General features: G+C 40.6%; 2 protein-coding genes across 6 annotated transcripts in view; one reads left to right on the forward strand and one right to left on the reverse strand.

Moving 5' to 3' along the window:
• The window catches only part of LOC115455563 (putative oxidoreductase GLYR1 homolog), a 92242-nt gene that overhangs the window by 65538 nt on the left and 13159 nt on the right, over positions 1 to 13545 (reverse strand). The window lies entirely within an intron of this gene.
• On the forward strand, positions 4804 to 10780 carry LOC115455562 (leucine-rich repeat and immunoglobulin-like domain-containing nogo receptor-interacting protein 3). The gene is made up of 5 exons (XM_030184186.2): positions 4804 to 5261; positions 6839 to 8527; positions 8606 to 8753; positions 8828 to 8968; positions 9112 to 10780. The coding sequence occupies exons 2-5, from the start codon at positions 6867 to 6869 to the stop codon at positions 9937 to 9939; spliced, it is 2778 nt and encodes a 925-aa protein (XP_030040046.1). The 5' UTR covers positions 4804 to 5261; positions 6839 to 6866; the 3' UTR covers positions 9940 to 10780.

Below are 13545 nucleotides of genomic sequence, written 5' to 3' on the forward strand. Positions count from 1 at the left end.
ATTCAAAGTTAATTAAACAACTTACTGTAGAAGAAAATAGTTAAAATTTTAATAAAACTTTACGTTTCACAAAGGAATAGAAAATGACGGGATTAACGCGGCATTATTTATGAAAGTTATTTTCCATCCCATGATATTATAGAAGCGAGACTCCGTCAGTGTTTTTATGTAACACCCTAAAATTGAGTTCCTAATGTAACAAACATTTAATATTTCATGAAATACATCCCCTAAACAAATTAAATCCTATCAACCACAATATATTCATAGATTCAATATTTTATTAAACACTAGATGACCCGATGAACTTCGTATCACCTACATACATTTATTATTATTATTCATTGTGGAACGCAATTTTGCCATACCAATACGTACGTTATCATTATCTGTCTCTCGCTATTCGAGAGAACGGTTTGCACGTGAAGTAGCTCGTCGCACATTTAATTAACTTCGACGATCTAAGTCATCTTCTCCGTGGCATTTTGCGACAATAACATTAAATAAAGTTCTCGCGCACTGAACAATTGATGATAGATTTTAATTATAGTCTTGAAATTTATTTTTATATTTTCTATTTTTGAGAACCAACTGACACTTTTACACTTTATAAATATTTCTGAAATGTTTTGTATTTGAACAAAATAAACCAAAGAAATCGGACCTCATATTACAACTATGAAACAGACTTATTTCTGAATACACCTATACTTAGTCTGGCCATAAATACTGTTACACTTAATTATAAAAAAATATTACATTTGAATTTCGAATCTGTCATTTTTATACGATTGTTCATTGTGTTTTCTCATTTTGGCGCCAATACATTGTAAAATATTTTGCGATATTAAAATGGTGTGGGGTGATAAAGAGAACCGAATCGCTGTGATAGCATTACACAAAGTAGGTATGGAGCCAAATGCAATTTTTAAAACTCTCCATACACTTGGTATTAGTAAAATGTTTGTGTACCGGGCTATTAATAGGTACAATGAGACCTCCTCTGTTTGTGACAGAAAAAGATCTGGCCGTCCACGTAGTGTTCGTACGAAAAAGGTGGTCAAAGCAGTAAGGGAAAGAATTCGAAGAAATCCTGTCCGAAAGCAAAAGATTTTATCTCGGGAAATGAAGATAGCACCTAGAACCATGTCGCGTATTTTAAAAGATGACTTAGGACTTGCAGCCTATAAGAGACGCACTGGCCATTTCTTAACTGATAATTTAAAGAAGAATAGGGTGGTAAAATCGAAACAACTACTGAAGCGGTACGCAAAGGGAGGTCACAGAAAAATTTTGTTTACGGATGAGAAAATTTTTACAATTGAGCAACATTTTAACAAACAAAATGACCGTATTTATGCTCAAAGCTCTAAGGAAGCTTCCCAATTAGTCGACAGAGTGCAACGTGGACATTATCCGACTTCAGTGATGGTTTGGTGGGGTGTTAGCTATGAAGGAGTGACTGAGCCATATTTTTGTGAAAAAGGTATCAAAACATCGGCACAAGTGTATCAAGATACCATTCTTGAGAAGGTAGTTAAGCCCCTTAACATCACCATGTTCAATAACCAAGTATGGTCCTTCCAGCAAGACTCGGCGCCGGGTCATAAAGCTCGGTCCACGCAGTCTTGGTTGGAATCGAACGTTTCGGACTTCATCAGAGCTGAAGACTGGCCGTCGTCTAGTCCCGATCTTAATCCGCTGGATTATGATTTGTGGTCAGTTTTAGAGAGTACAGCTTGCTCTAAACGCCATGATAATTTGGAGTCCCTAAAACAATCTATACGATTGGCAGTGAAGAATTTTCCCATGGAAAGAGTGCGTGCTTCTATTGATAACTGGCCTCATCGTTTAAAGGACTGTATTGCAGCCAATGGAGACCACTTCGAATAAGCTTTTTATATTTTTAATTGTTTTATATTTATGTATTAAACTGACACACTGTAAAAGTAATAAATGTTATTTGCAGTTAACAATTTTCTTTTTTCTTTATTACAATATTTATGGCAAGACTAGGTATATATGTTACAGTTCTTTATTTCTAAAAAGAGAAAAGACATGAAATGTTTCACAGGTAGGAACATTTTGTATTGAAAACTTATATTGTCGTTTTTAGTATTTTCCGTTATTTATTATTTATGTTCGTCACCGTTTAATCCATCCCTGGACTTCCACAATTAATTCAAAACCAAAATTAGCCAAATCGGTTCAGCCGTTCTCGAGTTTTAGCGAGACTAACGAACAGCAATTGATTTTTATATATATAGATTACGATATTGCGACAACGGACGTGACAGTCTATCGTATGAAATCACGACAGATGTGAGATCTATATGTTATGTAAAAGGATTTTTCTTCACGCGACACGCCCGGCCCGAGGCGATAGAAGCGATGCTATCGGATAAAGCGAATTTTAACAATACTTAATAATACATCTTATAGCAAGTCAACGTAGAATGGGTGGATAAGTTATTTTATCTATACTAGAAGAGTTTGTTTGTTTGATGACGTTAATCAGACGTTATTTCACTGGTAGGAGGCTACAATAGTCCAAGTGCTATAGGCTATTTATACTGGGTAAAGTTTTCCACGCGGGCGGAGCAGCAGGCTAAAGGTAGTGCTATATGTCTGTAAATATAAAATCGAATACTTGTAACTTTGAGACTTCGAACTAGAGTCTGACAAATTGAATTATTGTTACTGGTTTGTAAAGGATACGCGATACAAGTTCTAACTTAGTGCGCATCCTAACACAGTTGTAATAACCCACATAATGTAAGTGCTATGATTTGTAAATAAATAAATCGTCTTAAATAAAATCGTCAATATTACTGTAGGCTTTCTTACTAAAGGTATACCGACGCTATCACATCATGAGGTGGAATTCTAACATTGGTGAATTACGTGAAGCAGCTATCATATCTTCAGTAAAATTACTAGAAAATCAAAAAATACAACATATCCTCCGTTCTTTGCATGCCCACATGTAGTTTATGAAAAGCTTAAGATAACCTTCCACCGCTGCCTCCCACCCAACTCCGAGAGCTTTCAATGATCAATCATGAGCTTCTGCCATTATAGTGTTCAAAGGCGGTGGTGAAACATGATTAATTATCAACAAACGACGTCGTCACCATGTTTCTGCGATAAAAAAACACACGAGCACCGAAACCAGCACTTCAGCAGCAAACTATACTATCCAAGTTATAACAACTCGCTTGATTATAGAATTATCATTAAGGAAACGAGTTTAATGAAAGCACGTGTATATTCCTTGAGACAACCATACGCTTAATCAGAACGGTGTCTTATGGCAAACGGTTTTGATTCCCCGGGGTTTCGAACAAGGAATTCCTAATATGAGCTTAACTGAGTGTGATAATCTAAAATATAACTTATTTAACTTTAGAAATATTCAAACTTACTTATAAACTTGTTTTAGAGTTAAAAGGTGATTAAGAATTGCTTAAATAGCTAACAAAAACATCACCGGTTTCCTAGTTGAAAACTAATTAAAAGGCAAGATGGCGGCTTTTGACTTACAGCTGTTGTATAATTTTGTGTTTTAACTAAGCATAGCTTTACGATTTTTTTATAAGTAAGACTGATTATGTTTATACGTTTCCATAATTATAAGCGAATAAGAGCACTAATTTATACCTATATATTAATATAAAGATTATCGTTCGGTGTCGTACTAATTCATACGATACAAGACATATCTAATCACATGTACACAAAATCGTATAAAAATACAAAAACGCAGATTTACCAAGATTAGTCCGTGGGTACACCCTTATCTTGCTGATTATATCTGTATTTTCCTTCCTCGTGCAAATTGCCCGTTAATATTATAGTGCCTCACGAGTCTGGGTGTATTATTCCTTCATTATATTCTATATTTATTTTGTTGTTTGTAAAAGAAATATCTAGAATACTAATGCTATACCTAATAAGTTTCATTCCGGTAAATACGATCAAGTTATGTAACTTGGCATGAATAAAAATATATATAATAGCATCCGTGTCATGTCAAAGTAGAATTATAGGATAGACAATAGAAGCCTTTGAGACTATTAAATAGAAAAAGGACCTGAGTTGGGTATTGGGGAGCAAAGCTTTGTTATAACGGCACAAGTTGTAGGCGGACGGTCTCCGCTCGTGCAATAGAATCCAATCAAGAGCAGAACAGTCACCAGCTGGGCGCATAATCAGCTGCATTGTGTCGCGGACACGGTCGGAGCGACCGAACCGACACCTCTCAAGTTACACTCCGTTTCTAAACCGCTACGGACGACTCACGCCCGCTCACTGCACTGACCACTAGCCCAGCGCAGCGCTCGCAGCTCGCCACTCACCACTAATGACTCTAAACAAAAACGCTACAATCGCTAATGTGCTGTTCATATTTACATCATGGAAATACACGAGTTATGTAACACGCTGATTGATTCACCTAAGCTTCCCAATATAAACAAAAACCTGTATTATCTAATTGGCACGGCAGTTTACATACGTAAAGAACCATTCTTCCTCTAATGGCCGCCGAATATAACTCTCGATAACAGACGTGAGTGTAACCTTAATTCACAAGAGCAAATATCGTTCTTGTTACTTGTTGGCTATATACATAATAATAAGTGTTCATTCGAGTCAAAACAACAGCTGGCCGCTGGTGGCTGGCGCTCCAGTGACGGCGGCAGTTTTTACAATCACAGAGTACGACACATTCCCAATAAATTGTGTTCGATTGTGCCGCGCGCCACGAAATACTTGCAAGCAAGAATGCGTCGGTGTTCGGGAGTCGCCGAGTCGGGTACACGGCGGAGCGGCGCGCTTCCGAAAGTACTTTCGCCTACGTTCGGCGACACTCGGGCGCGCTCGACACTCTCCGCACCCCACAGCTGACTGGGCTAACGTGCGAGCGAGACGGACGCGGTTGGCCCGCGCGCGCCTGACAAGGAACGCGTTCCGCGCAGCTCGACGGCCGCCATTTAGTATCCAGTGCTCGGCTCCGTCGTAGTGACAGTAGATTTCATATCAAGCTCCGGAGCAAAATCGTTTTACTGTGAATTATCTACACAAAAATTCAGTGCTTATGATCGTAACAGTGTGATTGGTGAATGTGCAATGTCGTTTAATTTATACAGATGAAGGTTGGAGTGTCGCGAGACGTTGCGATGGGTTGCATCGTCGCGTCCGTTGTCAACATAAAATAACGTGGATTATGCAAGTTGGAGTAAAATGTGGACGCGTGTACGGTAAATATGCAATGTTTGTTCGGTTAGTGTGCGTCGCGGTGGACGGATATGTAGGTTTCGCGTTAGAATAAGGTTGTAATCGTACAATGTTGGAGGGTCACAGGCGGTGTGAACGGACGGTGCGCGGCGAGGCGGCAGGCGGCGGCAGCCTCGGGCATGGACATAAACTCACCCACCGAGACTCCGCTGCCGCCCGCCGACCTCACTTAATGAATTCTTATTAATTACCCATGCTAAATATACAGCCGTGATGGTCCATTAGCACATGAGCTAGGAAACAATAATTATTATCAAACATTAGGTAATTGTTAATTTGCTAACGTGTTCACGTCCTATACTAGAAGGCCAACACTGAACACTATGCTAAGCATCACACAGCGTCACTTACAGAGTAGAAGCATATAAAAATATTTAGGTCAGCAGTAACCTAACAAAATAAATGTGAAAAGAATGCTTATGCCAATTTCTGTTACTACAACTGCGCTTTATTATAAGTTGGTAAACAACCGTGACTCGAATGAAAAACATTACCGGTTATAATCGATGATCTACAGTAAATATAAGGCGAATAAAAATAGAGTACCTTGTACCATCACTAATAGATGTGTTACAGCACGCGGCACACATTACCCACTGACCTACACGATAAATAAATACTGAATATGGAACACGAGTACTAGATAGAATATGCTCAATATACAATATCGATGAGATTTAGAATTACATAAAATACCAATAAGTTACACAACTTCCTTATAAGAGTATAGAGGTATAATACAATATTATAATAATTTAGTATAGATATTCCGCTTCAACCATACACAACAAAGAAATAATATTATACACATATAATTTAAACCACATTACAAATGTGCATAAATAATATATCTAAAAATAAATAAAATGGATATTTAAAAATAATAATACCACACTGTCAAATACTAGTCATCAACATGCACAATGTAGGTACTAACTGAGAACTTCTGAAACTAGGTCTAGGCGGATAACCAGTCACCGTGAGTAGCTTTAACTGTGTTGCACGAACCTATCGCGACATCCACTGCAATTCAGATTCTACCACAAAATGATTATGAATGCCAGTACATTTTTATGTTAACGAATACACTGATACCTGCTGACCTAGTGAAAATGTTAAACATTAAAACAAGGCTACATAAAATAACATATTATTGAATATTTATAGTTGTTGGTGTATTTATTTGGTGTAAAAGTTGTAGCATACGAAGTTTATGAAACCAGCTATAGTCGAGTGCCAAAAAACTCATTATTTATATGACAATTCCTTACTATTGTTAAATTATTGTATGATTATTGCATCTGTGCTCGTGAACAAGAACAAAACCTCAAGGTCTTATACATTCATTTGTTATCATATTGTAAAATGGACAGTGACTATTCACATATCCATTGGAGGTGATTAATGTTACATTTTTAAAATAGAAAGTATCAGTGATATCGTGAAGATTCGTGTTACGGCGAATACCTCGTAAGCAACGCTGCGTGATGACATACGTTGTGAGTGGATAATAAATGCAACACATTTTCTATTGTTGCAGTAAATAAGACTATGAGGGTTGTAATATAATGCAGTGGCTGCACAATATATTGGCGCTGGCAGTAATCTGGTGTGGTGTGGTGGCGGAGGCGTGCCCGGCCGGCTGCGTGTGCAATGAGACGCGGCTGGCGTGCGAGGGCGCGGCGGCGGCGGGCGGCCGGCTCACCAGCGCCGCGCTCGCGCACCGCGCCCTGCGGCTGCAGGAGCTTGTCTGGACCGGCTCCAACGTCAACACCCTCGACCCACAACTCTTCGACGGTCTGACACAACTCACGTACATCGATTTGAGCAGAAACGAAATTAAGAAAACCGAATACGGCCTCTTCCCACATCTCGGACACCTCCAGCTCCTAAACTTATCGAGAAACCATTTAGAGGATATACCGAGATTGACCTTTGCCGATTTAGACAATCTAGAATACCTAGATCTATCCCACAACCGGCTCAGTGTGATACCGTTCCAGGTCTTCGGGCCCATGACCAAACTCGTGTACCTAGACCTGTCGCATAATAAGATAGCTAGCTTCCTAGACTATTACTTTAATCCTAACAAACATTTGAGAGCGCTGTTCCTAAATAATAATAGCCTAGTCAAAATCACATCTAACGCTCTAGTCAACTTGAGGGAATTGGAGATATTAGATCTGTCTAGCAACAAATTAGACTACTTACCCAGGTCTGTCTTCGACAACTTCGAACAACTGAAGAAGCTGAATCTGAGCTACAACCAGTTGCAAAACATATCACACGATGCTTATAAGAATCTAAGAAACTTAATATATTTGAACATGGGCGGCAACAGGCTGAGATCCCTGCCGCCCGGGCTCTTCCAACATAACGAAAACTTAAAAACTATCTACCTCGACCACACTGAAATACAAGTTATACAGAACACTAACTTCAAAGGCTTAAATAATTTAGAACAACTATACTTAAGAAATAATTATAATTTGCGTGAAATAGAGACGTACGTGTTCCAAGACACGCCATCTCTTACTCACCTCAACATCAGCTACAACAGTTTGACATTTCTACCGCTTTCACTCAAGATGCTCGATAGCCTGAAAGCGCTCGACATCCGAAACAACCCATGGGCATGTGATTGCCGCATGGCATGGTTTGCGTCCTGGGCCGAAAGCAGAAAACAGATCATAACATCCGACCTGAGTTGTCGGCTGACGTACCCCAACGACATGTTGCGGATACTGAACCATACCAACTGCAAGCCGCCGCGGCTGATCCACAGCAGCCCGCTCACGCTGTATCGGCTGCAGACGGACGCACTGCTCGAGTGCAGGTTCGATGGGAACCCGATGCCGTCCATCACATGGATCACCCCCACCAGGATGGTGTTCCACTGGAACCCGGACCAGTTGATACCGGACATCTTCCACAAACACGGCGTCGCACACGATCAGTATTACAACGCTATAGACAACTTCAGATCAAGAGTCAAAGTGTTGGAGAACGGATCATTATTTATAGGAGATATACACAGAGAAGACTGCGGAACTTACTTATGCTTTGCAACGAATCCTTCCGCGAATGTGACAGCGGAAGTTGTCCTAAACATAGACCCTATGACCATGTTCGAAATCAAAATGTATAGTTTACTGTGGGGAGCGGTGTGTGCTGCGGCGTTCCTAGGGCTTACACTGCTCGTGCAAGCGCTACACTACATAGTATACAGGTTGGTTTTATTTTTTGCGCCTTTAACGGTCAGTTCTATTTGTGGCGTTGTGTGACACGTGCGCGATATTTTTTCCAGGTTCCGCTTGATGGAGACATGCTGCAGCTGTTGTACGTGCGTCAGTCGCGACGCGCCGCGCACGCGACAAATATACAGCATGTTGGACAACATCGAACAATACAAGAGACAACAGCTCGAGAAATTACGAGAAAATTATGCCGTTCAAGTGAGTAATGTCTACACGGTTGTTATACTTCCATAGACGTCGGAGCGTTTTCTAACCATATTATGAAATTACAGGTGCATCGAATAAAAGAGAATTGTACGCAACAAATGGAATGGATACAGAACAGTTACTCGACACAAGCGAATCACCTGCGCAATATACGAGATATCGGAACCAATCACCTTACCGCTATGAAAGATCAGTATTATGACCAGGTAACCGTTTTCTATTTTTATAAACAATCAACTTGTGAGGTCGCGGTCTCACGGTGTCTAATTAAAATTTGTCTTAATTAAGAATGTCTGTATTGTAAAAAATACATTGTCGCTTATACTCAAGACAACGTATTTTGTTGTAGGTAAAACGCGTGAGAGAATACTCGACGTGCCAGCTGAACTGGGTGCGTGAGAACTATGTGTTCCAAAGGAACAAAATAAGGAAGTTCAGCGCGCACCAGATCTTACGGCTACGAGAGTCGTACAAGTACCAGCAGCAGACTCTCAACAAAGTGCTGGAGAACCTGCCCAGCCTGTACTTCGAGAACTGCCGCAGCGGGTCGTGCGGCCGCAGCGACTCCATGGCGTTCGACCCCGACGTCGAGGTCATCGACATGTATCTCAAGACTAAGATAGAGAAGCTGTCCAATCTGCCCAACCCGATCGCGGACGACGAGAGCAAGATGTCCGTGTACTACACGCCCACAGAGAGGTCGATCAACTCGAGGCGGAACTCTCCGATAACGATACCGGAGGGCATCCACATCAACATGATCGAGACGGGCCCGCCGCCGCGGCTGCCGGCCATGCTGCGGTCGCTGCAGTACGGCCCGCCGCCGACCGTGGACACGCCCACGCCGCCCGACTCGCCCTCGCCGACCACGTCCAAGTGCGCGGTGCCGGCGCGCCAGTACCAGTGCGAGCGCGTGGACGCCAAGCCGTCGAGCGAGCCGCTGCTGGGCCGCGAGCACGCGCAGTACGAGCGCGCGCGGCGGAAGGGGCAGCTGCCGGCCAGCGCGAGCTCACCGGAGCTGTCGGGCGCGGCGGAGCAGGCGCGGCAGGCGGCGCACACGGCGGCGCGCGTGCTGCTGGCGGTGGAGCTGACGCAGCCGGAGTGCCAGCTGCGGCACGCGGCGGGCCAGCTGGTGTGCGGCGAGTGCGTGAAGCTGTGCGAGAACACGCCCTTGTAGTACAGGCTGCTGACGCGCGTGTTCAAGATCTACGCGGTGTCGGGCCGGCGGCTGGCGCGACAGCCCCCGGCCTGCGAGTGCGTGTGAGTGAGGCGCGCGGTACATATCTTGCCCGCGGCGGCCGGCGGCGCCGGACGGACGCCGCTCGTACTTCTAAGTGAGCTGTGATAGACTAGATTTCAATTTACGTACGTTTAGCGACGGTTATGATTTGGTCTCTAGGTGTAGGCGGTAAGGAGTATACTGTACGATCTGTTTCCGTGACGATCGCCGTAGTGAATTAAATAAGCATTCTGTGGGTATTAGAACTTGTAAATAATTTTATGTTCAATATTTTTTTCCATTTTGATGTATTTTTAGGATTAAAAAAATCTGTTAGAAAAATACGCGTCATTTTATATTCGTTCAACTTAAACAGTAGAGTAAAGTGCGAGACAAGCATGTTGTTACGATTGTTGTATTGTTGCGAGGTCACTGGTATGTTGGTGTATCGCGAGAGCGCGCGCTCTGATCTCAACTCCACTAACCTCCCTCTCCCCCGCGTCTCCTCTGTGCCGCTCTGTGCTGCTCTGTGCTCTAAGCCCTGTACTGTCTCACGAATCTGATGAACTTTTTCGACTGTCATGATTAGATTTTAATAATTATATATTTTGTGAAAACTTCGTACAGAATGTATTATGTAAATGGGTCTTGCAGTGATATGCCAAATACTACAATCCAGCAATGATAATATTATATAACGTTTCTTAATATAAAATATACAAATATTGTTGAACATTTTCTAAATATATAACAAGATTAAAACTGCTAATCATGGAGAAATAAATTATTTTTCAATGTACTATCTGGTATTATTTATCGGTTTTGCTGTGCGTTAACTATCGTATGTAGATGTTTCGTAAACAAGTTAATATCTTTATGAATGTGTTCATTTGTGTCAATATCTTATTGCACGTACCGTAGTGAGTACTGAATGAGTCAACTTACAATATTTATCTATCGAATTACTATAACTTCAAACTCACGAACGTGTGTGAGGTGACTTTATACTCACCTTATTTTGCAATAAACCATGCCAATAATCTAAATGATTTAATATGACAAATTTAAAAAAAATCCATTGAAGTATTTAAAACATTCATAGACTATAATTTCTAATTGAATCTATTATGTCGGTAAATTGTGTCTCATTAGGTACCTAACGTTTGAATATTTGACCAAACACCGTGCGCGCGAGCAGTGACAGGACCGCGTCATAATAACACCAATAACAACCGGCGGCTCCCGAGCTCCGGGACAGACGACATCACAATCAATATTTAAAGTATTTAATAATCTTGCACTAAAAACATAATCGAGCATCACTCTTCAATTATGTCTAATTTCTTTAGCTTAATATCATAACTTAATTTTACCCGCGACATTCGTTATAAATGGTATCATTAGCTACAATAGTCATGATTAGAGGTAATTATCAAAATTTTAAAATAATACATATCTAAATAGATAATTGTTTACACTTCTCGTACAAGACTTCAATAATAATTATGTGAAACACGGCCCTGCCACGGCCCGGCATCAGCACGGCGGTCAACCAAACTTTATTACTAGTGTTACTGAATGTGAAGTCATTATGTTAATGTGTTTTTTTAATAGCTAGTGTGAAACGAGTCGTACAAATGAAACACATCATTATAACATCACTTTTATTTTTCCACGTAGATATTTATGGTTACAAATATGACTTTTAAATATAAGGTAATAAAATCTAAATCAACGCTATCAAATAGGAAAATTATAACCCATTATTTTACAAATAAGACGAGAAGGTCACTGGCTTGATGGTTAGCGACACACCTATCCAAACAGTGGCAATGTCACCCACAAAGAATTGAATACTGCAAGACGCTGCACCGCGCTCGTCAATGATACAAATAGGCGTTAGCTATTAGATAAAACTGCTAAAATAAACTCTTAAAAATGTTTGTAACCGCTGGTTGTTCTTCCATCCACAATGAGATACTTTATGCAAATTTTGTTAACTTTTTTTTATTTGTTTAATCATATTTTTATTGTAACATTGTTCAAGATAAAACGTGGGAACAGACACCTGAGAAACAAGAAATCGCGGATTGTTTTTCAACTTGAAATATGTAACACCCGTTTCCCGCGGCTCCAACCGCGTAAAAAAGTATTTCCGAGATTAATAATAAATAAATAGTAGCCTACAGCACTCAGGAGTAATATAGCTTCCTATTTGTAAAAGAATTTTCAAATCCATTTAGTAGTTCCAGAAATAACCCCCTACAAACAAACAAAATTAGAAATTTACCTCTTAATATTAATATTAGTGTAGAAGTATAGATAAAAACGTTATTTTTGATCTCCACTGTATATCCGGTATTTAACTCAGTGCCATAATTTAAAACAAATCTAGTTTGGCCTATTTCCTGCAGCGCACGTGCACAATTTCGTTAACACAATGAAATGCGAGCCCCCGTGTCCCTCAATCTGTGACCTTCAACATAATATTAGCGACAACAGATAATTTAATAATTTCATTTGAAGGGAGACTTTCCATTTCACTTATAATTACTATAATTTATAAGTCATACAACGTTTAATGTTTATTTACCCATAGCTCTAAGTACGTTTTTTGCTTTAACCGTGATGCCCGCACTAGCCTGTGCCTGTATTGCTGACATAGTTTTTAATTTCACAATGTTGATTGTATAATCATATTTTTACTATTTAAATACATAATTATTAATGGAATTCCCAATTCTAAAAACCCATACCGTTTCAATTTTACTCAACCATACTTATGTCGCAAATATTCGTTCATCCCCGATGCTCATGCATTACTTCAATGTTCTAATTCCTTTAAAGACTCACGTGTTGACGAGCTATGAAGATGACTTACCATCAGGTGACCCACCGCTCGTTTGCATAATTTTTGCCAATCAAATTCTTTTCTAGTTTCAAACAGGCCCGTATAATTGTGTCGTCTGGCGAGGGTAAATCATCTCCTGTCAGTCGACACTACCTGGACCTTACTCCACTGACCATAAGGTGCAGAGGGGTCACTTTTCCGTGCCCGTATTACAAACTACGTTCCTTTAACTGAGCCCTTAGCTGTAATGATTCTCTCATATTAACCTGCAATCATTAATCCCTCGTTACATGCATATTGCACTGTTTAATCGATTCAAATTACACTTCCGGCCCACGTGTTAATCTCCTTACTTTAAACTTTCATAGAACAGTAATATACTCAGCATTCGCAAGGAATCGATCCCCAGTACCCCTCTATATTGCTAAACCTACACTCGATCCGTGAGCCGCGGCTGTGTGGGCGACACTCGTGTAAGCCGACACTGCTATGTCCACATTGTGACGCGCTGTCGTCTCGTATTAGTTACAGTCCACGTCGGCTACCTACCGCGTAAACCCTAGCCTCTGTGTACTGTCTAGTCTAGACTGTGTTCGGGATTTAAGGCATAAAATTGCGTCTAGGTTTTTTATAATATGCCGACAACGACATGTTAAATTCAATACTGTTACGTAACATCATATTACACTTTTTAAAGTGCATAATAACGTTAT

This window comes from Manduca sexta, chromosome 7 (genome assembly GCF_014839805.1).
Source record: "Manduca sexta isolate Smith_Timp_Sample1 chromosome 7, JHU_Msex_v1.0, whole genome shotgun sequence".
Lineage (NCBI taxonomy): Eukaryota > Metazoa > Arthropoda > Insecta > Lepidoptera > Sphingidae > Manduca > Manduca sexta.

Bases quoted from the DNA above. Each gene is read 5' to 3' on its own strand.
- LOC115455562 (XM_030184186.2), top strand. From the start codon at position 6,867: ATGCAGTGGCTGCACAATATATTGGCGCTGGCAGTAATCTGGTGTGGT. The intron at 8,528-8,605 runs GTTGGTTTTATT...TATTTTTTCCAG, and splicing joins CTACACTACATAGTATACAG to GTTCCGCTTGATGGAGACAT. The intron at 8,754-8,827 runs GTGAGTAATGTC...ATGAAATTACAG, and splicing joins GAGAAAATTATGCCGTTCAA to GTGCATCGAATAAAAGAGAA.